Below are 25172 nucleotides of genomic sequence, written 5' to 3'. Positions count from 1 at the left end.
GAAGTCTTGGGTTTGGGAACTTCTTGATGACCTTGTTTAACTAAAACAGTTGTGTGTCATTCCCCACCTCCTGCTGCTAGTTTAAAATTTTTCGTTAGCCTTCACTGTTTCTGACTTTAAAAAAAGAACACTGTACAATACGCTAACTTATTTTTCCTTTTTTTTTTTTTTTTTAATTTAAATAGGGAACTCCCGAATTTGTAACTGCAACAGACTGTGTGCATTACTTCGAGTGGAGGACGACTGCAGCCTGCAAGAAAGATGTATTTAAAGCGAATAAAGAGGTAACAAGGGCCCTTCAAGGTTACATGCTTGTGAAATACATTCTGGGACTTTCAGGATTTGAAGGACTGACGCCAACCTTTTGGGGTAGAAATCTTTTTTTGGTTTTCAAACTCCATTTGAGCAGAGATACCATGTGATTTAATTGTTAAGTTGTCCTGGATGGTTCTTATTTCTACGACAGGGCATTTTAAATACCGAGGATGGACTGGAAATGGAATGGCTCACTTGTGTAGAGCAGGCTACTTCTCGGTTTCTGAAGCCATGCAACTCAAGAGCTAAGTCACAGTCGAGCTTGGGTTTAGGTATCATTGGCACCTACAGGTGGCGTCTCCTCAGCCTTGGGGTGGCTTCTGGACGCCTTGTGGATCCAGGTCACGTGTGCCTGGCCCTTCAGTTCTTTGCCAGCTCACCTCAGAGACTAGACGAGTGTCATCACTACTTCCGTTCTTTCTCTGGTGTCTGGTCAAGTGTTCCTGGTGATTGATGAAGCACCCTCTTCCCTAGCCTAGAGCCTCTGACTTTCCCTGGTGCTGGAGGGGCCAGAAGGCAGTTTCCTCTGCTGCTTTCCCACTCGCACCACCCCGGGTCTTAAAGGTGGCTTCCTGTGTTCACCCAGACAACAGTCTTCATGGGTTAAGTTTTCTCACTTTTCTCTGTTAGTTTTCTGTTCTGAAGGGTTGAGTTCAAAGACTCGCAGGAACTGGGAACTGACGGATGAGAGTAATCAGTCATTTCTGCTGATGACCTAATGTGTTGTCATTTAAGAAGAGCAAAAAGAGATGTTTGTTCTTAAAGAGTAAAACCGAATTTAGGGATTTGGAGGAGGCTGGGTGGCAGGGTGGCAGGGAGGGGGAGGGGGAGGGAGCGGGAGATTAAAAAACAAAAACAAATTTAGTTATGAACAGTAAGTTATCACCGACTCTTCGGATGTGGCGGTCCACGGAAGAAAAGGCAGTCGTGATGCTGCCTCCATGAGTGTAAGGAATGTTCAATGGGAAGAAAGTTCAAAGTGTGGAAAGAAATAAAGGCCTAGTGAAATGACACCGACATTTAGTAGGAGATGGTGTCAAATTTAAGCTTTGCATTTTGAAGCTTCGCTTAAGCTGTTTGCCGATGTACAGTTAACGGCAGGAAAAGCATCTCTGAACCACAGTGCCAGGCACCCTCTGCTCTCCCGTGAGACCCCAGGCCTTCCAGGCCCCGTGGAGGTTCCTTGCCTTGGGCCCTGATTCTCCAACTGACAGTTACGACACCCATTTGTCCTGTTTTAACCGAGCGTCCTTTTACCTTGCTTTGCTGAACTGACAGTTGTTTCCCACCACCTAGGGAATAATTGCTTCCCCAAAGAAATAAAGAAATAGTGACTTGTTTTTGATTTTCTTTGTGCTGTAGGTCAGAAGTCACAAACTACATCCTGTGTTTGTACAGCCTCAGAACTAAGAATGGTTTTTACATTTTTATAGGATTGTAAAAAAAAGCAGAAGAAGAATACACAGCAGAGACCTACGTCACTCACAAAGCCTAACATGTTTACAGAACAAGCGTGCTGACCCCTGTTCTAAGTCGTTTTGGGGGGTGGGAACGGGGAGATACAGTCTGTGTTTTTCTCAAAAGTGACGTTTAACTTCTCTTAGAAGCTAAGCTGATCCAAAGATGCAGGAGGAATGTTGGTATGTTCCCAACGATCGTTTCTTTGGGCCTGGTTGGCAGCTGCGCTTTATTCATGGAGTTTTCATTTATTGAGGGCATGTTGTGGGCTAAACATTAGGAATTTCATTACATTTTGAAAGGGTTGTTGCATTCATGGAGCTCGTAGACCGAAGGTGTGGAGGGCGTCGCTCTGCCTTAGCTAAATTAGATGGGAAGAGCAGAGAGCAGAGAGCACGATGGCTGCTGCAAAAGCAGCGCTGTCACCGCTAGCAGATCACTATAAAGCATAGTCCCTTTTCTCTGTCTTCAGTAGGATTTGATTAAACCTTCCAGGCTATGATATAACTTCAAAAATTATATGAAATGTAGAAACACTCATCATTCCTTTAAAAAAAAACCTAGATTCGGTTTAGTGGCCTTGTGGCCTTGACTTCCACACCTCATTGATATCTCCTCCTTTCTTCTGTTGGTTTGGCTTTGTCAGATTTAGAATGGCGTGATGGGCAAAGAACATGGTGGTTCCAGAAAGCGCCTTTTGAACCCACCGGTGTAGTGCTTGTTCAGTGGATTCTGGTGGGGTCGTTTTAGATCATAATTTCTGTAAAAGCGCGTGGACATACACCCCCTACCATCCTACTCTTGGGAACACAGAGCATGCAGAACTGGCGAGCTAGTGGTCTTACCGGAGTTACATAAATACGGCTAACGTACGTCCATACACCGTGAACAAGGGGGACTCAGCGAGCGTGCAGCGTGGGGAGCTGGCACCAGCCTCCTTCCCTGGCCGCTGCGTTCCTGCGCTGATGAATGTCTCCATTGCTCGGCTCCGTGGAGCAGGAAGTGGGAGGACGGCCCCCAGGAGCCTCGCTTGTTTTTCCGATGCTCCCTCCAGTTCTGGGGGGCGCTGCCTTGGGCGTGTCTCCTGTTCCTTCCTGGAGTCTGGCGACAGCCAGAAGTTGCTCACTCACGGCCTTGAGTTGGGTGTCCGCAGGCGTGGCTCGCGGGAAGCCCTAAAGCCTTTCGGTGACTTCGAACTAGTGTCAGGAGTGTGGCCCCACCTTCCCCCCTGCTGTGTGCCGTCCTGCTCCCTCTTCTTTATTTTGTAGCTGGAGAGTTGCTTCTCTGTCTCCTTTCTTGAAGTGCTGCCCCGTTGAGTTGAGTTCACGTTTCTGTATTATCCTGCTAGGGGTTGACAAGCTTTAGATGTGCAGGATTATGGACGCGGGTTACTTTTACTAGCGCCTCCTCGGGTCTGCGGTCCTCCCTTTCTTGCGCTTCCACTGCCTTTCTGCAGGACGCAGCGCCCGGCGTGGATCTGGCCCCCTGGCCTCACCTGCCCTGTGCCCACGCGTGCCCTCCCTGGCCGGCATCAGGATCTCTGGCCAGCGTTGTCGGCAGCAGGACACTTTGCTTTAAGGCTTTGGTTGAAGTGAGTTTAGGTGCCCCCCTGAGGCTCCGAGGGGGTGCAAGCCCTCAGGTTCCATCCGTTTGCTCTCCGCGAAGTCTCTGCCAACAGGACAGGGGAAGAGGGTTAGTGGGTCAGCGCATTCCTGCGGGTTTGATAGCATCTTTCTGAGAAACATTTGAAAGCTAAACATTAACGTTAAGCAGTTAACTTTTGTAAATGGACATGCCTGTGAATAGCTTCAGTTTTCTAGAAGGCAATTTAAGGAAAATTATCCATAGGAAGTGATGAAACCAACTATTTGGAAATGATTGCAGAGAACATGAGTTTTTAGAATATTCCTTGGCTGAGGCGATTAAAATGATATGGGGATGTTTCACATAAAGTCTGCGTGACCTGGGCCTTTACTCGGGGGCACATCTCTGGGCTTGAATGCTTTGCCTTCCGAATTTGGGGGAACTTTGAAAGCACAGGGTCTTGCCACCTGTAATGGGTTCCTTGACCTTCCTCCTACACCCCTTTTTTTCTCGCCAGCTTTATTGAGGTCTAATTGACAAATAAAACTGCATATACTTAAAGTGTATAATATGATTTGATATACTCCTTGACTTTTTAAAGAATAAAAGACCATTCGTTCATAGAGGTAAGAGAGTGCTCATAAATTAGAATCCAGCTAGAGGCCCAGAGGAGGACCTTCTCTTCAAGTTAGTGAACAGGTGTTTAACGGACCCCTGTTAGGTTCTGGGTACTTTCCTAAGCCTTGCTCAGGGCTACAGCAGTGACAAAGCCCCTGTCCTCGGGGAGCTTACACTCAGGTTAGCAGATGGGGGTGCCTGGTGATAGACACCAGTGCTATGAAGAAGAAGAGAGCTGGCGATGTCAGAAATGGCCACGCTAAGCAGGTGACACTTCATCTGAGGCCTGAACGCAGTGAGAGAGCCGTGGGGCTATCAGGGAATCTTTCCAGGTAGAGGCAGCATCACTTCCACGGGGCTGAACTGCACCCAGAAGCCAGCGTGGCTGCGTGGAGGGTCCCCGCGGTTGGAGACCGTGGAGGAGCTGAGATTTCACCCTCAGTGTGATGGGAGGCCGCTGGTGGATTCTGAGCAGGGAATGATGTGACCCAATGGAATTTTAAAAGGATTGATCTGGTGCTTGTGGAGACAGTGGCTGGGGGTAGGGGACGTGGAAGCTGGAACCAGGGGTCCCGTTAAAAGAGACTGTCGCAGGCGAGAGGTGATGGCAGTTTGGACACGGGAGGTAACGGAGGAGCCGATCCAGGGTTGGGTTTGAAGTGCTGAGAGGACTTGCCGATGGTTTGGATGTGGAACGGGTGGGTTCTCCATGGCCTTCATAGTTTGGCCTGAGCAACGGGCTGAATGATTGTGCGGTACTGAGGTGGGGAATGCTGGGATGAGAGCAGGTTTTGAGGGGAAAAAAGACCTATTTTAAATATGTTAAAGTTGAGATGCTTTTGTGTATCTAAGTGACAGCGGTAAATAACAACAGATGACACTTACGTTGACTCGCCAGCACCTGCACCAAGAGCTTGGCGTGTATTAACTCGTTCAGTCTTTACAGCAACGCTAGGAAGTATCGATAGTTACTGTTATTATTCCCACTTGACACATGGGGAAACCGAGGCACAGAGGCTCGATTGGCTCGTGGTCATACTAAGCGTCAGCCCTGGAGTTTGGACCCGGGCCTTCTGTCTGCAGAGTCTGCTCGTGAACACAGCTTTTGTGCTGGCGTTGGCCGTGAAGTCTGGGCTTGTGGGGAGAGGTCACGGCTAGAAACATACACTCGGGAGCCAGTGGCGGGTGTCTAACGCGTCGTGCACGAGGTCACCAGGGGAGAGAGCGCAGACAGGGACGCGGCTGAGAAGTCAGCCGCGGGACACCTCTGCATTTAGGGTCCGTGCAAAGGAAGTTGAGACGCATTCCCAGGAGGCTGAGCCAGCAGGCTGTGCGCAGAGGGGCCCCAGGAGCCCCTGGAGGCCAGGCGGCCAGGTGGAGAGAGGGTTTCAGGCAGGGGAGGGCCACTGGCGTGAGGCCGGGGGGAGGCCGAGAGTGGCAGTGAGGTCAGAGCGGGTAGTGGCTGCGTCCAGCAGAGGGTGACGGAGAGGACGGCGAGGGTGGGCAGGCGGGAACGTCTGAGCTGGTTGCGGGGCTGCGGCACGGTGCCCGCGGGGGTGTAGGGCCAAGGGAGGACCTGTGTGAGAGGCGGCAGCAGGGCAGCACGCCAGGGGGGCAGGGATAGAGCGGCTGGGAGCGGACAGGCGGGCAGAAGCAGCCGGAGCCCTGCCGGCCTTGGCTCGGGCGCCTCACGGCCTGGAGACCCTAAGGCGTGGAGACCGGTGTCCCTTGACGCGGGGCATAGGCTTTGCTGAGCCCCCAGCCCCCAGGAAGGTGTGTGTCGAAGACCCGTGTTCTCTCCTGTCCCTCCTAGGTGCCGTGCTACGTGTTTGACAGAGAGCTCAAGAAGCACGATTTAAACCCACTGATCAAGATCAGCGGCGCTTATTTGGTGGACGACTCTGGCCTGGACACTTCTCTGTTCATCAACGTTTGCAGAGACATAGGTCGGAGTCTGGGGGCGTTGTGGGGGGGGATGGTGAAGGGTTTCTCTGGAGGCTTCAGTATCTCTGCCCCCGCACCGTGTTCCTTTGTGGCTAACCCTGTCACCGATTGGGCCCTCGTAAGGAAGCTTGTCCCCAAAGATGCTCTCTGCACGGCCTCTCCCCTTTGCCCCCAGGAAGTTCTGACGCCATCGCAAAGTCCATTCTGACCATCGGCCATGCCAACATGTTCTGTCTGCCAGATGCTTTGGGTTTCAGGATTCTCAAGTAAACCTTCCTTCTCACGATGAGGGGAGAATTGGCTGATTTGGGTACTGGGGTCGCTGAGAGCTGCCGGGGCAGAGGGGACATGGAAACCCTGCCCTCCATGAGTGCTAAGACTTTAACTAGGTAGAGCCCAGGCTGGGTGATATTTACCCATCCATGGCAGAACTATTTTAGAGCCCCTGTTATGTGGTGGCCTCTCATTTAGGTGCTGGGCTGCAGCACTGAGCGCGTGGGAGGACGGCGAGGGTGGGCAGGCGGGAACGTCTGAGCTGGTTGCGGGGCTGCGGCACGGTGCCCGCGGGGGTGTAGGGCCAAGGGAGGACCTGTGTGAGAGGCGGCAGCAGGGCAGCACGCCAGGGGGGCAGGGATAGAGCGGCTGGGAGCGGACAGGCGGGCAGAAGCAGCCGGAGCCCTGCCGGCCTTGGCTCGGGCGCCTCACGGCCTGGAGACCCTAAGGCGTGGAGACCGGTGTCCCTTGACGCGGGGCATAGGCTTTGCTGAGCCCCCAGCCCCCAGGAAGGTGTGTGTCGAAGACCCGTGTTCTCTCCTGTCCCTCCTAGGTGCCGTGCTACGTGTTTGACAGAGAGCTCAAGAAGCACGATTTAAACCCACTGATCAAGATCAGCGGCGCTTATTTGGTGGACGACTCTGGCCTGGACACTTCTCTGTTCATCAACGTTTGCAGAGACATAGGTCGGAGTCTGGGGGCGTTGTGGGGGGGGATGGTGAAGGGTTTCTCTGGAGGCTTCAGTATCTCTGCCCCCGCACCGTGTTCCTTTGTGGCTAACCCTGTCACCGATTGGGCCCTCGTAAGGAAGCTTGTCCCCAAAGATGCTCTCTGCACGGCCTCTCCCCTTTGCCCCCAGGAAGTTCTGACGCCATCGCAAAGTCCATTCTGACCATCGGCCATGCCAACATGTTCTGTCTGCCAGATGCTTTGGGTTTCAGGATTCTCAAGTAAACCTTCCTTCTCACGATGAGGGGAGAATTGGCTGATTTGGGTACTGGGGTCGCTGAGAGCTGCCGGGGCAGAGGGGACATGGAAACCCTGCCCTCCATGAGTGCTAAGACTTTAACTAGGTAGAGCCCAGGCTGGGTGATATTTACCCATCCATGGCAGAACTATTTTAGAGCCCCTGTTATGTGGTGGCCTCTCATTTAGGTGCTGGGCTGCAGCACTGAGCGCGTGGAGGTTCCTGCGCTCTTGGGGGAGATGCACAGTAAACGCCCTGTAACGTGTAAGATATCAGATGACGATAAAAGTAACGCAGCCCGAAGAGAAGCACAGCTGCAGTCGTTGTGGTATTGCTGCCGGCAGGCTGTAATGTCTGGCTTTTATTCCAGGCACATCTAGTTTGTTCTTTTCTTTACTCCTCCCCCAAACTGGTGAGGTAGCGCCCTGGCAATTGGATCCGTCTGTAGTTTGACCAAAGTTACAGAGACAGAAAGGGGTGGATCTAAGATTCGAACCCAGAACCGTCCATAGGTCGTTTCCACGAATCTACTCATCTTTCCACCAATCCACTCCATGGAGACCCTGCATTTTCTTGCCTATAGGTGATTCTAAGGTTCCTGTAGCTCTAGGAGAAGGGCTGTGTCCCTTACCTACCAGGAACATCTTAGTCCCTGTCTATCGGCACCTCTTATGTACCAGGTACAGAGTGAGCATCTTCCACTGTTGCGCCCTCACTTCCCGGCTGCCCTGCAGGGCAGGAAAGCGGTTCCCATTTTCCACTCTCAGATCGGTCATGGGCTTGCCCAGGGTCTCGGGATGGGATGTGCTCCTACTCTTCTTGGTTTCCAGACCTCTGCTACCTTATATCGCTTATGGAGACTGAAAAACATTTGATAATTTCTACAAGGGACCCTGGACCTAAGGTTAAGTGTGATGGCTACGCTTGACGCATTCTCTGATTCAACGTCACACGTTTTGCAGAGACGCTAGGGGCCACGAGTCCAGAGGTGCGTTCCTGTCCCACCGGCACTGCCGCCTGCCTGGTGAGAGGGGACCGGGTGTTCGACGTCGGCCGGCCCAAGGAGGGACTGAAGCTCGTGAGCAACGACAGGTCGGTCTTCTGGTGGCATGTGTAATCTTCAGCAAGAGCCTGGCTTTTCAGGGAGTTGCAAGAATATCCCTTTTCAACAGGGCTTGCAGAGTTACTACTGTGCATATGCTTGTAAAGTTATTGGTCATTGCTTGAGTCATGTAGGCTTGGTGACTTAGGCAGGAAAATGTATGTCATGATCCAGCCCATATCCATACGGGGATCCACTTCACGAAGTCACACCTACCTTAAGGTGTGTTTGGGTATCTTCCCTGCTTTGTCACCTGTGACGTTGGTTTTATGTCCGTGGTTTTATCTGTTCTTTAAAAACACCGTCCTGGAGGCGAGTGGCAGGAGGGCCGCTTTGCCACCGCCCTTCTGGGTGCAGAGTTTGCTTCCCGACTGGGACAAGGGGGCGCTCCTTAGTTCCCGGTGGGGATGTTTCATTTCTCCTAATAAGCTGTGTTGTTTACACACATTCTTCTCATGCGTTTGTACCTCTCTCGGCTGGGAGAGGTTTTTCTCCAGTGTGTCACACGTGACCACATCCTGAACTTGGATCGAGGATTTTGATTTTCTCCCTGTTCCAGGAGCCTTTGGTAAACGCCTTGCCGCACCTGCTCTAGTCTGGAACTAGTGGTGTGTCACCCTGTGCAATAGATCACACTTCTGTCCCCAGAAAGAGCTGGAGCAAAACCTAAATTTAAAAACATCTGAGGGCTTCCCTGGTGGCACAGTGGTTGAGGGTCCGCCTGCCGATGCAGGGGACACGGGTTCGTGCCCCGGTCCGGGAGGATCCCGCGTGCCGCGGAGCGGCTGGGCCCGTGAGCCGTGGCCGCTGAGCCTGCGCGTCCGGAGCCTGTGCTTCGCAACGGGAGAGGCCAGCCCCGGTCCGGGAAGATCCCACGTGCCGCGGAGCGGCTGGGCCCGTGAGCCGTGGCCGCTGAGCCTGCGCGTCCGGAGCCTGTGCTTCGCAACGGGAGAGGCCACGGCAGTGAGAGGCCCGCGTACCGCAAAAAAAAAAAAAAAAAAATCTGAGAGATTTCTGTAAGTGCGTCTGTATTCGTTTGCCAGAGCTGCCGCAGCAAGTACCACAGACTGCACGGCTTCAACAGCAGAAATTTGTTTCCTCTCAGTTCTGGAGGCCGAGCTGTCAGCGGGTTCTTCTGAGACCTTTCCTCTCGGCTCGTAGACAGCCACCTCCCCGTGTCCCCTCACGGCTTCTCCTCTGTGTGTCTGTGTCCTGATCTCCTCTCCTTATAAGGACACCCATACTGTCTGATCAGGGCCCACAGCGGTGAACTCAACTTAATCACCTCTTCCAAGGCCCTGTTTCCAAATGCGGTCACATCCTGAGGTCCCGGGGGTTAGGGCTTCAACATACGAAGTTTGCGGGGACACAGTTCAGCCTCTTGCACCGTCCTAAGTGATAAATGGGTGTCTTTCCCTACTGGGAGGGCTAGAGACGACTTCGGAAAGTGTGGGCATCGAGCGAAAGCCTGAGCGTGTGTTGAGAGGAAAGGAAGGTCATCTGTCTTCGGTGGTCCTGTGGCCGGTGCACCGGGAGCCGCGGCCACAACCCACGGCGCAGCCAGCACCCCCATGGGCGGTTCCTGGCTCTGCCTGGCCGTGGGAGGCCGTGTCGCCAGCACGCTGGGCTGTCTTCAGGCTTAAAAAAACATAAAAGGGTCTTCGGCTTGCCCTGAGAAGTGGTCGTTTAGCGAAGAAGTGGTCGTGTAGCCTTGCGGGCTGAAATGCAGTTGGCCGGCTGGGCTGTGTTTGTTTTGTTTTGTTAGATTGTTTATAATCTTTTTTGTTGTACTCAAACAGCTTTTCTGAGTATTTAAGTTTATATGTGGGTTGTTGTACTTATTTTTTTTAAGCACTCATTGAAGTTTACTTAAAAAAAATTTTTTTTTTCCCCAAATGGAAATAAATTTAAGTTACTTCGTACCGTGGCTTCTTTCATATTGTAAGCTTCTGTTCTCCCTTTCCGCACACGTGGGGAAAGGGAGAACAGAAGCTTGAGCTGAAGGCTCAGGGCAGCAGACTAATTGGAATGTAATTTGTACTTCTGTAAGCCTAACCCTCTTTTCTCGACGTGTATCCTCCAGGCTTGTCCTGAGTTATGTGAAAGAAGGGGCAGTTCATCCAGACTTCTGTGAGGGTCACAGCCCGGCAGTGACTATCACGTTTGTCTGCCCGTCGGAGCGCAGAGAGGTGAGTGGCTTGTCTGAGAGGACCCCCCAGTGGTGTGAGCCCAAGTCAGGGTGGGGCTGGTGCAGGATGGATGCCTCCCTGGGGGTGGCAGCCGTGCTTTCCGGGACGGACTCGGACGCACGTGCTTGGCTTGCTGTTTGCTGTTTCTCAGTGACCCGGAGGGGTGTCTATGCTAAGAGAATGGTGTTTTGTTCAGGGGTCGAGTGAGATATTAAGTGGTTCATAGACAGATTTAAAAAAATTGTAGAGCGATGCTGGTTGGAATGAATATTTGAAAAGACCGTACGTATCATCCTAAACCTGTGATTTCACGTCTGTTATTGCTTCAGATGAGGCAAGGTAAAAATAGCTAGTTGGTTTACAGAAATAGTAAGAAAGGAGTAGCACAGATGGTACGTAGACCTGGCAGAAATGGCTGGGGCCAGCGGCTGAGGTTCCGGGGGTGGGTACCAGTGTAGGAGAATTAGGGCCAGAAGGGAGGTTCCTGCCAACTCAGAGTGGAGTGTGTCACCCCGTCGCCTGCCTGCCTGCCTCCCCGCCCCCCCCATCCCCCCGCCCCCCACACTCCCGCAGGCAGATTGACTACCCTGTCCTCTGGCTGCTTACTGAATTCTAGTGCGGTTGTAAACTCCTTGAGGGTAGGGCCTGCGTCTGGGGTGTCCTTGGGCCCCGTGCCCAGTGGTGTCTCACCCGTCCATTGCTGCTTAAGTGTCTTCGCAGATGCGGTGCTGATGAGGGGAGACATCCCCAGGGAGGAAGGGTAGGGCTTTCCTCCAATTTATTTCTGCCTTCTTGTAGAATGAAGTAGGAGGAGCTGAATTCTTTTGCCAAAGAATGTCCTCCCCTCCCCCCAAACAAATGTGGAATTTGCTCTGGTTTCTGGCTGGCAACTGGCTTTTCTGGTAGGTGCTTATCAGATATTTATTTATGTTTTGGGAATTTGTGTTTAGTGAGGAATTGTTAGTAGGCAAAGACTGAAGCTCCTTTTTCCAACAGTGTGGGGTCACATTATAAAACTAGCAAGTGATTATGCTAAGGGTTGATATCTCAAGCCACACAGCAAGTTTCAAAGTATAAAGAAAAAGGAGGTAGTGAGCCAGGCGGGACACTGAACTGTGAGCAGAGATTAAAGGAACCCTTCACTCTGCATTTGGGGAAATTCTCTTTATTGCTGCACTTTTTGTCCTCTTCTGTCCTGTGTGGATTTATATTAGAGAAGAAGCAGCTATAATAATAGTATGTGTGTGGCGGGGTGTGTGTGTGTGTGTGTGTGTGTGTGTGTGTGTGTGTGTGTGTGTGTGTGTGGCGGTGTGTGTGTGTGTGTGTGGTGTGTGTGTGTGGGGGGGCGGTGTGGAGACAGAAGTGCAGTCCGGCCAGCTTTCCATTTGTTGTCCCCAGACTTCTAGGGTCGTGTGATGTCAGCTCAGCAGAGACCCGACTGACAGTAATCAACGTTAGTCCTGAACGTGATATTGAGGACTGTTTATTTATACTATCCATCCTACAGATGTGAATCAAAATCTTTTGAGCCTGATGAGATGTTCTAAGCCGGCAGTGGTTTTAGTGTTTCCCTTTCTTACTTGTGCTGCATTCAGTGAGAAATCATTTCACGCTATCACGAGGGAGAGAATGGAGAGTTCCCCTCTGTTCTCCATGGGATGTGAGGCCGTTGGGCTGGTGGGCTATCAGTGGAGCTAGGGGTTCTGTTTCCAGCCTGGCTGTTCCCTGGGCAGAACTTGAGTGACGTGGGCTTGGACCCCTTAGTACTTGAAGGTTTACTGAAGAATTTCCACTGGCTCATTGAATGCTTTTAGGAGCTGGAACTTGAGCAAACCTTCACTTTGCCACGCGGATCTTTTTAAAAGAGTTTTATTGAATTTACGTACTATAAAATTACACCTGTTTTAAGTACAATTTAACGGTTATTAGTGTACTAACAGAACTGCACAGTCATCGCCATGGTCTGTGTTAGAACTTTTCCATCACCCCAGAGAAGCCTGGTGCCCAGTTGCCACCACTCCCTCGCTCCCCCAGCCCTGGCAGCCGTGGACCACCTTTCTGTCTCGCCTTTCCTGGCATCCCACACGAGTGGAGTCATACAGCACGTGGTGTCCAGCTTCCCTCACTCAGCACTTGGTCCACATCACTGCATGTATGTCCGACTGCTCTGAAAGCATCGATTTTGAGTCAGTAGTCGGGGCTGGACTGCAGCTCTGTTTTTTTTTTTTTGTGGTATGCGGGCCTCCCTCTGTTGTGGCCTCTCCCGTTGCGGAGCACAGGCTCCGGACGCGCAGGCTCAGCGGCCATGGCTCACGGGCCCAGCCGCTCCGCGGCATGTGGGATCCTCCCAGACCGGGTCGCGAACCCGGTTCCCCTGCATTGGCAGGCGGACGCGCAACCACTGCGCCACCAGGGAAGCCCTGAAAGCATCGATTTTGAGTCAGTAGTCGGGGCTGGACTGCAGCTCTGCACCTTACTAATCATGTGACGGTAAACCCTGCACTTAGTCCTGTGCCTGGCACGTAGCAGGTGCCTAGTAGACGTTTGCAGAGTGAGGGGCCTGGAATCAGCACAGCTACTCGTGACGCTAAGGCCAGCGAGACGTTTCTCCCAGGGAAGGTTAGAAAGATGAGACCGCATCCCAGTGAACAGTGACTTCATGGCATCCTTCCCAGAATCCGGGTTTGTGGTGGGTGATCCCCTGGCTTCACCCAGGGCCGGGAACAGATTTGAATGCAGGTGAAGTGTGCCCAAGAGCCATGGACATTCCCGTGGAAAGGGGTTAGGGACCATCTCCCCAGATGCGTGCAGGCTCAGTGATGTCCACCCAGCGGGCAGGGGCAGGGCGGGCATCTGGCACAGGCTCAGCAGCGCCTGTGATCGAAAGGAGTGCATGGACCACAGGCCCTTCGCACATCGTGACTGCTTGCCAGGGGCGTGGTGGGCGGGTGATACTGCGTTCAGGGTGGGCTCACAGGCTGACGCTTGTGTGTGACTCTGGAAGGGACTGGGAGGGTTTCAAGGAAATGCAGTTGTCGTAAGGCAGACAAAAGGACGGAAAAATGTCCGACCCCAATAACATAACTTTGGCTTTTCAGAAACATAGAAACGTCTGCACTTAAGCTTCGTGAAAAGAATTAATTTTATTCCTTTCACCCCGTTCATGATAGGGCACCCTTCCCAAGCTCACGGCGAAATCCAACTGCCGCTTTGAGATCGAGTGGATCACCGAGTACGCCTGCCACAGGGATTACCTGGAAAGTCGGAACTGCTCTCTGAGCAGCGAGCAGCACGACATCGCCATTGACCTCCAGCCGCTCAGCCAGCTCGGAGGTGAGTGGGCGCCTCGGGGCCGGGAAGTGGGAGAGGGAACGGGAGCCCAGGGGCCGAGCTTCCCCTGCCCTGGGGTGGGCGTTTTAAGTTTGATGCTGTCACTTTGCCACACCTGTGTGCGAAACAGAGCCTCTTCTTGTTTATTCCCCTGTGCTTAGCTTCAAACTCCTCGTGCTATACTGCGGAGGGAGAGGACTACGTTTTTTATTTGACTGTCTGTGGAGGAACTGAAGCGCGCGTCTGTAATCAGAAAGGTGCTGCTGTCTGCCAGGTGAAGAAGTCAGATTCCACTCAAGTCAAAGTGGCAGGGAAGCTCCAGAATCAAACCCTTCGGTGCGTACGGCCTTCACGTAATTTTAAGTGCATCGTGCGTGTTCCTGGGAAACATAACATGCTCCCCTGCCCTCCTCCTCCTTCCATTTTCCGCAAAGCACAGGGAAATCGGTTACGCTGGCATTATTTTCCTGCATGAGTCAGGCAAGTGCCGTTTGTCCCCGACCAGGTGGACGTTTTTCCTGGCTTTACAGTAAGAATGTTTCTGTTAATATGGTTCGCTTTATAATCTATTGTTTGTAGGGAACCGTACTGTAGGAAAGCTATTTCATTAGTTGGTATGGCTGTTGTACTTTACAATTTACATTCCCGAGGAGTTTTGATTTTCCTCTGGCGGTTTGAGAATCTGAAACACCGTTGGCATCGCACGCAAGTGTTGAACAACTAGGAAAACGCATTCGTCGCAATTCTCATGGCCCGTACCTCGATAGTTACCTTCACAAAAGCTTTATCAAAATATAGTTTCTCTGACCTGAGGGACCAGGATCCCTCAGGTCAGACTTTTCATGGCAGTTACTGGAAAAGCTGTGTCTTCTTGGGCATTACTTATTTTGTCCAAAATCCAAAAAGCAGAAGAGTCCTCATGGTCCTCCAAAACCTTCAGTGCCTTTTTCCAGCCAGTTATTACTTTGAAGAGGACGAGAAGCCCGCCCATGTGGAACTCATTTCCTGTAGATGGTTCTTCCCCAGCCGACGAGAGGGCTCGCTGTTTTGTGTCGGTGCTGATCTGTGGATGGTAACGCGAAGGCTTACTGTAGAAACGTTTAAAGATTCAGGTTTCTTTCTTGGTTCTACCAAACGTGTGCGTGTGTGTATTACAAAAACCTAGGTACTCAGACGGAGACCTCACCTTGGTATATGTCGGGGGCGATGCGTGCAGCTCTGGCTTCCAGCGGATGAGTGTCATCAACTTCGAGTGCAATCAGACTGCGGGTGAGTGCGCCCTGGGTCAGCCGCGAATCTGCACGAGTGGGCGGGGTCCGTGGAAACGTGGAGCGCTGAGTGGGGTGGTCAGACGTCCTCCTGCAGACGTGGCCCCTTTGAGGCCCCCTCTGTCGTAGCGGGTAGGAGTACCCGCCCTGCCAACACCTGACACACACGTCTTGTTTCCGTTTTCTGTTTGTTTGGGGACTGGGCCCAGCATCAGGCTCTCTGGGAAAGCCCCTCTGTCCTAAATTCCGGCTCTCACGGAGTGCGTTCAAAGCTGGCAGGCTGGGTTTACTCACCACCTTCTGATGGGTTGTCACTAAACAGCTCTTCTTTTAGGAAATGAGTTTCCAGGTGACCCTTTTTGCAAATGGTGGCCCTGCTGTAGAGGTGGGATTTGGGGACCTCAGGAGACCCCAGGGCAACTTTAAGTGGAACGTTTGGGTTTTTTTGAGCGACTCGGAGAAGCTACCTTGAAGTCACAGCGGCACGGGCATTTCGCAGAGCCGCGCTGCCGTCCGTATCGCAGAGACTCTGAACACGGTTTGCGGCTCTTGAGAGGTGATGGGATCCCACCATCGTGAGCGAGCCGTCCCATCAGTGGACCTCCAAGCCATGGCCCCCGGTGCCCCGCAAGCTGGCTGAGCCTCTGCACAGAGCTCTGGTCTGGGAGCCGCCTGGGTCTGGCCCCGTCTGCACAGCCAGCACAATCTCGCACGGCCGCCCCACCCCTGAGGGTCTCCTGGCCCCTCACTGTTTGTTTTGTGTGTTTCTATGGTAGAGCTCTCAACCATCTGGTCACGGGGCAGGTTCCTGGGTGACTCACTGCGGGGCCTGGGGGAGGCAGCTGTGCGTGACGGGAGCTGTGCTCCAGAAGCGGGTCTGGTGGTGGAGGCAGGCAGGAGGGGTGGCGACCACCGCCGAGCGCTGGTAACCCGCCCGGAGAGCCGGCGGAGAATCACCTGGGCTGAAGCAGGAGGGACCTCACCGCAGGGCACCCCTTGACTCGTGGCACCGCTGGCCATCGTCACCGTTGTTCTCAGCCCACTGTCGCCCGTCAGCCCCCTACCCCTGCCACGTGTGCTCCGAGCTTACACTGGAGGCGTGTTCTCAGTTGATGCGTTGGACACGTTTTATTAGTACCTGTTTGCTCAGACCCTGCGAAGCCTAGGGATGCCGTGATGGCTGAGTGCTCCGCAGGCATTTACACACCAGAAGTAGAGAGAGACATGAGGACGGTGGTGACCGTAGTGCAGGGGGACGCGGGCAGGTTGCGGGTGCCTGGCAAGGTCTGTCACCTGGGCCTTTATCAGGAGGGAGGCACTGAGGTCAGGGGTCTGGGGTCTGGGTACCCCCGAGGACCGGGGCAGTTAAGGGGAGGTGCTGGGGGAGGGAGCCCTGCGGGACCGTAGGGGCAAGCCGGGCGCGGAAGTCGGGTGGCTGTGGGGGCTGGTCTTTGCGGCAGGAGGAACAAACAGCTAGCTCGTGCAGAGGCGGAAATTTGGGTAGCTGTGAGCAGCTCAGAGCTGCGTGTCCAAGCCATGGCTAAAGAAGGGGGCGGAGCAACAGTGTGAAAAGCTTGTGTGCCCTGCAGAGGAGTTGGACTTTATCTAGAAATCAGCGTGAAGGGACTAAGCAGGGGTGGCCATGCATCTGGCTTGGGCGTGGCCTTTGGATCCATCTCCCTTGGGTTTGAATGCCCGCCCTGCCTTCCCCAGATTCTCCATCTTTCTTCCGTCATCCTCACCTCTTCCAGGCTCGGAGGAGACCCTCTCCGAAGTCCACCCCTTCTACTCTGTGTCCGGGCCCCTGGGAAATGCAGCCTCCTTCTGATCCCAAGTCCCCAGACCCTCAGGCACTCGGGCTGCCCTGCCCGGGTCTCCCGACTCCCCTGCTGCTGGGCTGCTCTGCGGTGGGCGACTTGTGTGGGCCGGGGCTCCCTCTCTGTCCTGTCGCCACCTCCCTTGGCCCTGTTCTGTCTGCACTTTTTATAAATGACTTGGCCGCGATCTTTGGGAATGCGCTGATCTCATTTGGGCATGTTGGGAGGACGGAATAATGATCCAGAAAGATCCCAGCAGATGAGGAGGATGTTGAGAAGTGCCCGTGGTCAGGGGCTCCCATGGAAGAGGGATGGACATGCAGGAGTCGCGCCAGGAAGCTAGAGCCCAAGGGGGCTGAGGCGGGAAAAAGTAGGAGAGGCCGTTTGTTTTTCCTTTATTCCTTTTTGTCATACAAGTTGTTTTCAAATATATAAGTAGAAAGAACATTATAGTGAAAACCTACACACCCACCACTCAGGCTTAACAGCCGTTAATGTTTCACCAAACTTGCCTCATATTTATATGATGCTCTGTCACGTGTTACCAGTGGATCGTAACACTCCACCCAAACTGCAGGAAAGGACATTCCTTCGCGTAACCTCAGTGCCATTATCAGACCTGACAAAACTAATAGCAGTGCCTTAATCCTGAAGACTACTCATGTCATTGTGATTGTGACACGGAGACCAGGTCCAGAGACTTCAGATGTTTCTGAGCCTACTCTCAGGCTGGAGCTGGATTGTGAAATATTTAAGACTCCTTCTAGCTCTGTGATTCGGAGCCAGCTGTAGGTACTGTGCTCTGTGTACGCTACAGTTATTTCATTATTACCTTGTTTGAATTTAAATTTAGAGTTTTTAGAGAAAACCCCTTGGTGGATTCTGTGTTTATTGGTTAAATGTAATAATGTATTTTTGCATGTTGAATTGGGTGTTGATTGGCTGTGGAATATTATGAAATGTGGTTTATAGTTCAACTTGGATCTCCAGGAATTATTTATGCTTCTGAATCTAGGGTTTCATGCGTTTCAAGACACAAAGGTACATAAGTTTATTTTTTTGTCCATAATATATATATTTTACCATTTGTTTCAATAACTTATATCTAGTTTTATGTAATGTAATACCTGATTATTGGTGACCCTGTCACATAAGGACATTAGACCGTTTTGGGGGGCAGGAGCGGTGTGTTAGCATAGGCCAGTAAAAAACCGTTCACAAATTCAGGGACTCATGATCACACTGAAGACTTACTTTCTTCAATTCCGTGCAGGCGTTGGGGGGCTCTGCCCCATGTGGTCATCTGGGACCTTTGCATTTTTCCACCCCGTGTTGCTGCTGTCTGTGGACGTGGCTTCCAAGGACTCTGCAGAATGGGAACAGCAGTTTTTTTAATGGGCCGGAACTAAGAGGCATGGCCCAACCTCAAAGGCAGTGAGGCGGGAAGTGCAGTTTAGCCGTGGGCCTAGAGGGAAAGATAAACCGGTTTGGCGAGCAGGCAGCACGGGTTTCTGTCCCAGAACGGTGGGGGGATGGGGCAGCCGCCTTGCTGCTCAGGCAGGAGCTTGGTTTCACTGGGAGGGTCGTCCACCTTTTGCCTTCAGCTGGCGCAGGCCACGTAAAGCTGTGCTGGGGGATGTGCTGGAGCCTGGAGAGCCAGGAAGCTTTCAGGATCGAGACTGATGGAGAGATTACAGAGTCGTCCTCGTCCTACGGGTGGGTGGCAACCGTAGGGCATAGCGGTCCTGAAGCCAAGGCCGTTGTGTTTAAATAAACAACGTGGTTTGGTAGTGAGGAGTCTTCCTTTACTATTCTCCTAAAATTCTTCGAGGAATTAGGTAAGAATGCAGGTAGGGTGCATGCCAGTGGTTATTTAAATTTTATTTAAAATGGGCTCTCCCAGCAGATCGTTAGTAAGTTTCAGATGCAAATCTAGCTCCTGAGTAGGAATGGATCCTGGAACCATTCATAGTATCATTTAATCGTCTGTCAACTTATCTGGTAAAAGAAAAACACTGTGACTGCATCAAGTTTTCAGGAAACACAGATCTTTTCTGAACAGTGAAATACCAATCCAATGGGACTAAACTGTATGTAAACCTTGAAGGGGCAGAGGTGGGGAGCATGTTGAAAAGAAGCGAAGCAGCTTCACTGCTCCCTCGGCGGAGGGCACGGCGGACCCCCAGCTAGAGCGGGTGCTGTTGGAAGGGAAGTTGGGAGCACCGGTTCTTAAAAGAGAATGGCTTAGAGGACTTATTGAAAAAAAACAAAACACCAAAAACACACAGTAGCGCAGGGAAGTCTTGCCTTGTGGTTATGAGTCTGGCTCCGGGGCCAGACCGTCTGGCTCCGATTTCTGGCTCCTCTGCCCTCTAGCTGTGAAGCCATAGGCAAATTATTTAGCTCCCCCAAATCTGCAAAATGGGACTAAGATCGTCCCTGTGTCGTGGGATTTCACGGTTGAAATACGCGAACGTATGTGAAGCACCTAACACAGAGCCTGTTTTCTGCATCCAACCCCTGTGGAGGGCTCAGGGCTCAGCGCTCAGCACGGCGCCTGCCTCAGCTTGTCCTCCGTGTGCCTTAGCCGCTGTCGCTGGTGTTGTAATTATGATGTTTATAATATTAAAGATTCAATAGAAGTTGCAATTGAAACAGCATTCGCCCTTGGTACAGAATATTTTTTCCCTTTCCGTTAGAACATTGTGCATTTCAGGGCCCTAAACCCCAAGAAAGGTAAATCATGTAGGAGGTCCAGGGGAGGATTATTAAACCATCAAGGGGTGGAAAACGGACCTTCGTGCCAGCAGTGCAGTAGCTCGGAAAGCCGAGGGGATGGAATTTCTGGTACGGGAAAAGTCAACAGAGTTTGCTGAATCCCAGGCTACGTGGACGGGGGAGCGGCACACGAGGGCCTGGCTTGCAGAGCGGAGCTGAGCCAGGAGGGCTCACGGTTGAGAACCCCGTGGGGCTCCCTCGAGCTGATTGGAGCGGGGTGTTAGAGACCCACGCGTGCCAGAGTCCCCAGGATCCAGGATGCTGGCCCCTCTCGGGGCGAGGTTACTAAACCTCAGCACCCTTCAGTTGGGAGCGGCTGCAGACCTTATCCCTCTTCCATGCTCGTTTTAGGGGCGAGTCCTGGGGAACTTGTCCTGCTCACATGCACATCATTAAGCCAGTGGCACTCCTGGAACTGGAGCCCTGATCTCTGCGCCCCCTTTCGGTGACTCCCTGTTCTGGCTTGGTGTTTATGAGCCTCTCGGAGACTGACTGCAGCCTGTGAGCAGCCAAGCGCTGCCTGGGGCTCACACCCCGCTGAAAACAGGCTTCTGTCCTCTTGAGACCATCCCACCAAGATGAAAGGGACACAGGCCTGCTCGGCAGGGTTTAGGTTGTCTGAAACACAGTAAAGCCACTCTGATCTCTGGGCTTTGAGCCCTGAACTTGTTTGCCTGTACAGCTGCCACGGGTGTCCTGTTTGCTGTCTCTGCCCCTGCTCCTGGGACGTTCCTGGGTTTTGGTCACATCATGGGTGCCTTCTTCCTTTTGATGCGGCACAGGTAACAACGGGAGAGGGGCTCCCGTGTTCACCGGGGAGGTGGACTGCTCCTACTTCTTCACGTGGGACACGAAGTACGCCTGCGTGGACGAGAAGGAGGCTCTGCTCTGTGGCGTCTCCGACGGGAAGCAGCGCTTCGACCTGTCGGCCCTGGCCCGGCACTCAGGTAGGCCCACCGCCCGCTCCGTGTGTGCTCGAGCACGTTCTCCCGCCTCTTTCCCACGAGCACGTTTGGAAATGCTGTTACTGTTTCCCTTGTCAACTAACTGTATCGTGGCCTTTCCCCGCTTCTCACGGAGCAGCATGAATTATCAGAAATGACACTGAATCTGGAGGCGAGATATCTGAATTTGCGGTCGGCGTTGCTGTTTTCTACTTGGACTATCTTGGGCTCATCTTATCGTAGTTCGGTAAAAACGGCCAAGTGCCTTCTGTGTGCCAGGCCCTGTGCTTTGTGATTAGAAAAAAAATTTTTTTTTTAAACTTTTGTTGCTAAGAGGGTAGATCTTCAAAGTTGTCAAAATCCCCCCGAAAATTGGTACCTCTGTGTGGTAGTGGTCATTAACTGCACTTACTGAGGCAGTCGTTGCGCAGTATATACATACATCAGATCCTACTGTACGCCTAAAACCGATGCAGTGTCACGTGTCCGTCATCGCTCAATTAAAGAGTTTAAGCTCTTACAATAGCCTTCAAGCAGGCAGAGTTCCCCCTTAACACGGAGACTGGGAGGCCCAGAGGGTCGCACACCTGGGGTGACCGGTGGGTGTCGTCCCCGCCCCGTCTCACTGCCTCTTTCCCGTCTCTACATCCGGATTTGCATTCCCTGACCAACCTCAGATTCTTCTGTGAGGCTGAAATGAGGCGGGATGTGGGACCTGTCACAGGGGCTGGCTCATGGTGAAGACCCGTGGAGGTTATTTGTCCTGTGAACCAAGGCTTGCGGAGTGTTTGTTACTGGCGGGGGCTGGACGAGGTGCCGGGGATAGGGCAGCAAACCTGGCGAGCACGACCCCTCACCCCCGGGCCTTGGCATTTAGCAGGGGGCACAAAAGACTGAACAATAAGCGAGGGGTCACCCAACAGGGTTAACCAGATCTAGGTGGGGATTTCTAGTTTCACCCTTTTAGCAGCCCTGGAACTGGGCGTAGATAGAAGCAAGTTGCCTCTGTAAAGTGGAATAATACACAAGACAGGGAGAATGGCCTGAAGTCACATAGTCACCAGCTACTACTGGAACGATTACTCATGTGTTCAGAGTGCCAGCTGCTTGGGAAAGTATCATATTAGAAGGAGAATTCCTCCTTCGTGGGGTGCTGGAACGCTCTCCTTTGAACACGAGCCCCGCTGTAGATGCTGTCGGGCAGCGACTTGCCCAGGGAAGAACCGTCTTGGTGCTTTCCTGGTCCAGCACCTTTGAACCGTGGGGCTGGTGCCGTGGTCACAGTCTGTGCGCTGGTCGAGAGGCTGGGTTTCTGTCTGCCGAGGGGGAAGAGCTCTCACCTCCGCTCAGACCGGTTTGAGGCCCCTTCTGCCGCATCCGGCTGCGTTTACTTGAGCGAGTTACACCCCCGCCCCCCAGTTTTCTTACGGTAAACTGAGTGGTGGTTTCAGATCCTAGGATCTGCGAGGATGCAGAGATGTGTTTGTACTCAGCTGACTTTGGCCGCCTCTCTGGTTCTCTGGGACCCGGGTTATTTGTGTCGCCTTTGCACCCAGGTATCTAAGGAAGCTGTGAGGTGAGAGCTCACATCCTTCCCTGGTAGTTTAAAAAAGTCCTGCCTGACGCCCTTCAGCCCTGCCCAGCCCAGCCAAAGCTTTCAGCACAGTGTTTGTCTTTGCTTGGTGCGTGGTCGGCCGTGAGTCCTTCCCGGTCATTGACACCGGTGTGTAGTGACTGTGTTACCACTGATGTGGGATTTTCCTTTTAAGCCCCGTCTCCAGTCCGCACAAGGAGCGTCCCCACTATCTGCGTGTCCTCCTTCCCACATGGTTCTCAGTGATGCCTTTGGGAGATGGTCCGCCTTTGACTTGCTGTCTGCTCTCAGCCTGTGCTCCTGCTGCTGTCTACGGATTTTCTTCTGTTCATGCACGACTGAGTCATGAACCCTCTGAGTTAAGGGACCACACGTATCTTGTTTATCTTCCGGGGGGCACTGAGCCCTGGGCCAGGTCTGCCTTATCTGTGGTCTGGAGGCAGATGCGTCGCCAGTGGCATCTCAAGTCCGGGCTGGCGTCTGGCTTTGCTTCTCAGCTTCTGATTTCAGACTTTGGGGCTTGGGAGAATTTTGCTGTTTAATCCCCTGGCCCCCCTCGCCCCACCACCGTTAAGCCGCCTCTTCTGGGGAGCTGTTCGGGGCTGGCTTGTTTCTGGCACGTTCAAGACAGGCTTGAGATTCTCGCTGAGTTTGTGTGCCCTCAGTCTGCTGGGTCCAGAAACGTGAGTGCCTGACGTCTAGCAACCACAGGCCTGCTGAGCTTCGGGCCTTTACCTTCCGCTTAATCACCATTTATGGTGTGACTCACAGAGAAATAATCACTGCCTTTGGCTGGAAGACTCTTTTTTTTTTTTTTTGGTTACAGAACTGGAACAGAATTGGGAAGCCGTGGACGGCAGCCAGAGGGACCCAGAAAAGAAGCATTTCTTCATTAACGTCTGCCACAGGGTCCTGCAGAAGGGCCAGGCGAGGGGCTGCCCCGAGGACGCGGCCGTGTGCGCTGTGGGTGAGTAGTGTTGCAGCCCTGCGCCTGTAGGTAACGCGGAGCCCGGCCGCGTCCAGGTTGGAGTGGATTAGGAGTTCTCCCTGTGGTTTATCTCAGCCTCCTTTCTCTGGGTTCAGCGTATCAAGGACGGTGAAGAAAAGAGTTTAAGGGCTCAAACGTAGGGAACTGGTGCATTTCGGGTATCTTGAAGTTGGCTGAAGCCTTCTTATGTGGACTCCCTGGAAACAGGAGGAGGCGGGTGGGGGGAGCTTGGTTGTCTTTTCACGGCGTCACCTGTCGGGGAGCATTGCCAGTGCTCGTGTAAAACGGATTTTGATTTTTAACAACCTTTCTGCCTGGACTTGTTCAAGCGTTACAGCTTCAGGCCAGTGGACTCTCGTAGCCTCGTGGGAGAGCGCTGGACCCCTTGGGTTCCTTTTGCTGTAACTGTGTTGGTTGCGACTTCTCAATTGGATGTAAGTGTTTATACCATGTTAGTTGTTTGTCACTTAAGACTCACCTGGAAAACCACAGGCAGCGAGAGTAATTGGAATCTGTTACAAGCATTAGGTAAGGGATTGTGAAACCCAGGTTGGATTTTAGGAATTATCCCAGGATTCAGAATTGGTGGTGTGTCTTTCAAAAGCAGGTCCAGCTATGTCCCTGCATTTATTTAAGAAGGACTTGAGACAGACCTTCAGTAAAAGTCAACTGAACCAAGAATTAAGTGGTCACGTGCTTGGCTGGCTGAACAGGTTTAATTAGTTTCTGCTTTGGTCATGGGACAAATGCTGCCCCCTCGGTTTCGACGGGCCTTGTGTCTCAGGAGAGCTGAGGGCCCGCAAATGGGGGAACGGTGTTATTTTCCGGGATGGTGTAACGTGCGTTCCTGCCTTTCTGCCGCTTGTGCCCTCAGAGGACGTTGTTTATTCACTCTCGTACTTTCCTCCTAAGCCCGAAGGTGCCCTTGGGGTCCTCGGTGAGGCTGCCACTGCCCTGTCAAACTTGTCACTCAAGAGAAACCCACTGACCCTCCGAACACCTGCGGGGTCTCGGCTCGTTTTTGGTACCTCTTCGTCTGTGTCATTATCATTTTTAATCGCGTCTTCTGTTTTTTTGCCCTTTTCTTTTCTCTTTTCCAGATAAGGACGGAAGTAAAAATCTGGGCAAATTTCTTTCTTCTCCCACAAGAGAGAAAGGACACATTCAGCTCTCTTACTCAGATGGTGATGAGTGTGGCGGCACGAAAATACACACAAATATAACACTCGTGTGCAAGCCAGGTACACGTTACAAACGCGCGGCGCCTTCGTGGGCTTCCCCAGAGGCAGCCGCGTTCTTCAGTCTTCGGTTTGCCGCCGGCCCCTGCCGGGGTGACGAGGCAGAGCAGGCTCGGGCCGAGCACCGAGACTCCAGAAGCAGTAGTGTTGGTCCGCCGGGCTCGGGCCCCCGCCCCCGCCCAGCGATGGGGAAACCATATGGTGTCCAGGGGGGTCGTGCTGCAGTTTTCCAGATGAGCTACGCTCCTGGCACGGCTTCCTCTTCCTGAGGCCCGTGCGGGCTGATGTGGAGGCCGCTCCACTTCCTCCAAAGGGGCAGCAGCACAAGTGCTTGAACACACTGTCCGTGATCTCAGCGTCGATACACACAATGCGCCTTGTTTTTCAGGGTCAGGGTCTATATAGAGCCACACATTTTTATGTTCCTCAAAGTGTAGTATTTTGTGAAGACTCTTTGATGTTTCACAGTTGTGTTTATAATTCTTAGGGGCTTCCTTGTTGCTAATGGCTCGGTTTTACTATTTTTAAGCATTTTCCCTATTGTTGGGTTAATAGCATGTTTCCAGTGTTGGTGATTGTGCTGTGACATATCCTCTCTACCTCTTGTTGGAAAATTTCCTTTGGATAAATTCCCAGCTGTGGGATAAGTTCAAGGACCAGGACAGTTTTTTGTTTTGTTTTGTTTTTTAAATTTTTTAAAATGGTAAAAGATACATAATCTAAGATTTGTGATTTTAAAGGAATTGTGATACATGAAGCGTGCAG

General features: G+C 52.5%; 1 protein-coding gene across 1 annotated transcript in view; it reads left to right on the top strand.

The window, feature by feature from the left end:
• IGF2R (insulin like growth factor 2 receptor) overlaps window positions 1-25172 on the top strand; it is a 91459-nt gene that overhangs the window by 11838 nt on the left and 54449 nt on the right. The window contains exons 4-13 of the mRNA XM_055087669.1: window positions 186-284; window positions 5789-5921; window positions 8122-8251; window positions 10345-10450; window positions 13621-13783; window positions 13942-14116; window positions 14946-15049; window positions 20426-20590; window positions 23008-23148; window positions 24270-24410. Coding sequence (XP_054943644.1) covers window positions 186-284; window positions 5789-5921; window positions 8122-8251; window positions 10345-10450; window positions 13621-13783; window positions 13942-14116; window positions 14946-15049; window positions 20426-20590; window positions 23008-23148; window positions 24270-24410 — 1357 coding nt within the window. The remainder of the gene's footprint in view (window positions 1-185; window positions 285-5788; window positions 5922-8121; window positions 8252-10344; window positions 10451-13620; window positions 13784-13941; window positions 14117-14945; window positions 15050-20425; window positions 20591-23007; window positions 23149-24269; window positions 24411-25172) is intronic.

This window comes from Physeter macrocephalus, chromosome 10 (assembly GCF_002837175.3).
Source record: "Physeter macrocephalus isolate SW-GA chromosome 10, ASM283717v5, whole genome shotgun sequence".
NCBI lineage: Eukaryota > Metazoa > Chordata > Mammalia > Artiodactyla > Physeteridae > Physeter > Physeter macrocephalus.
The sequence above is the reverse complement of the archived record's forward strand: the minus strand, read 5'-3'. Positions and strand labels throughout refer to the sequence as shown.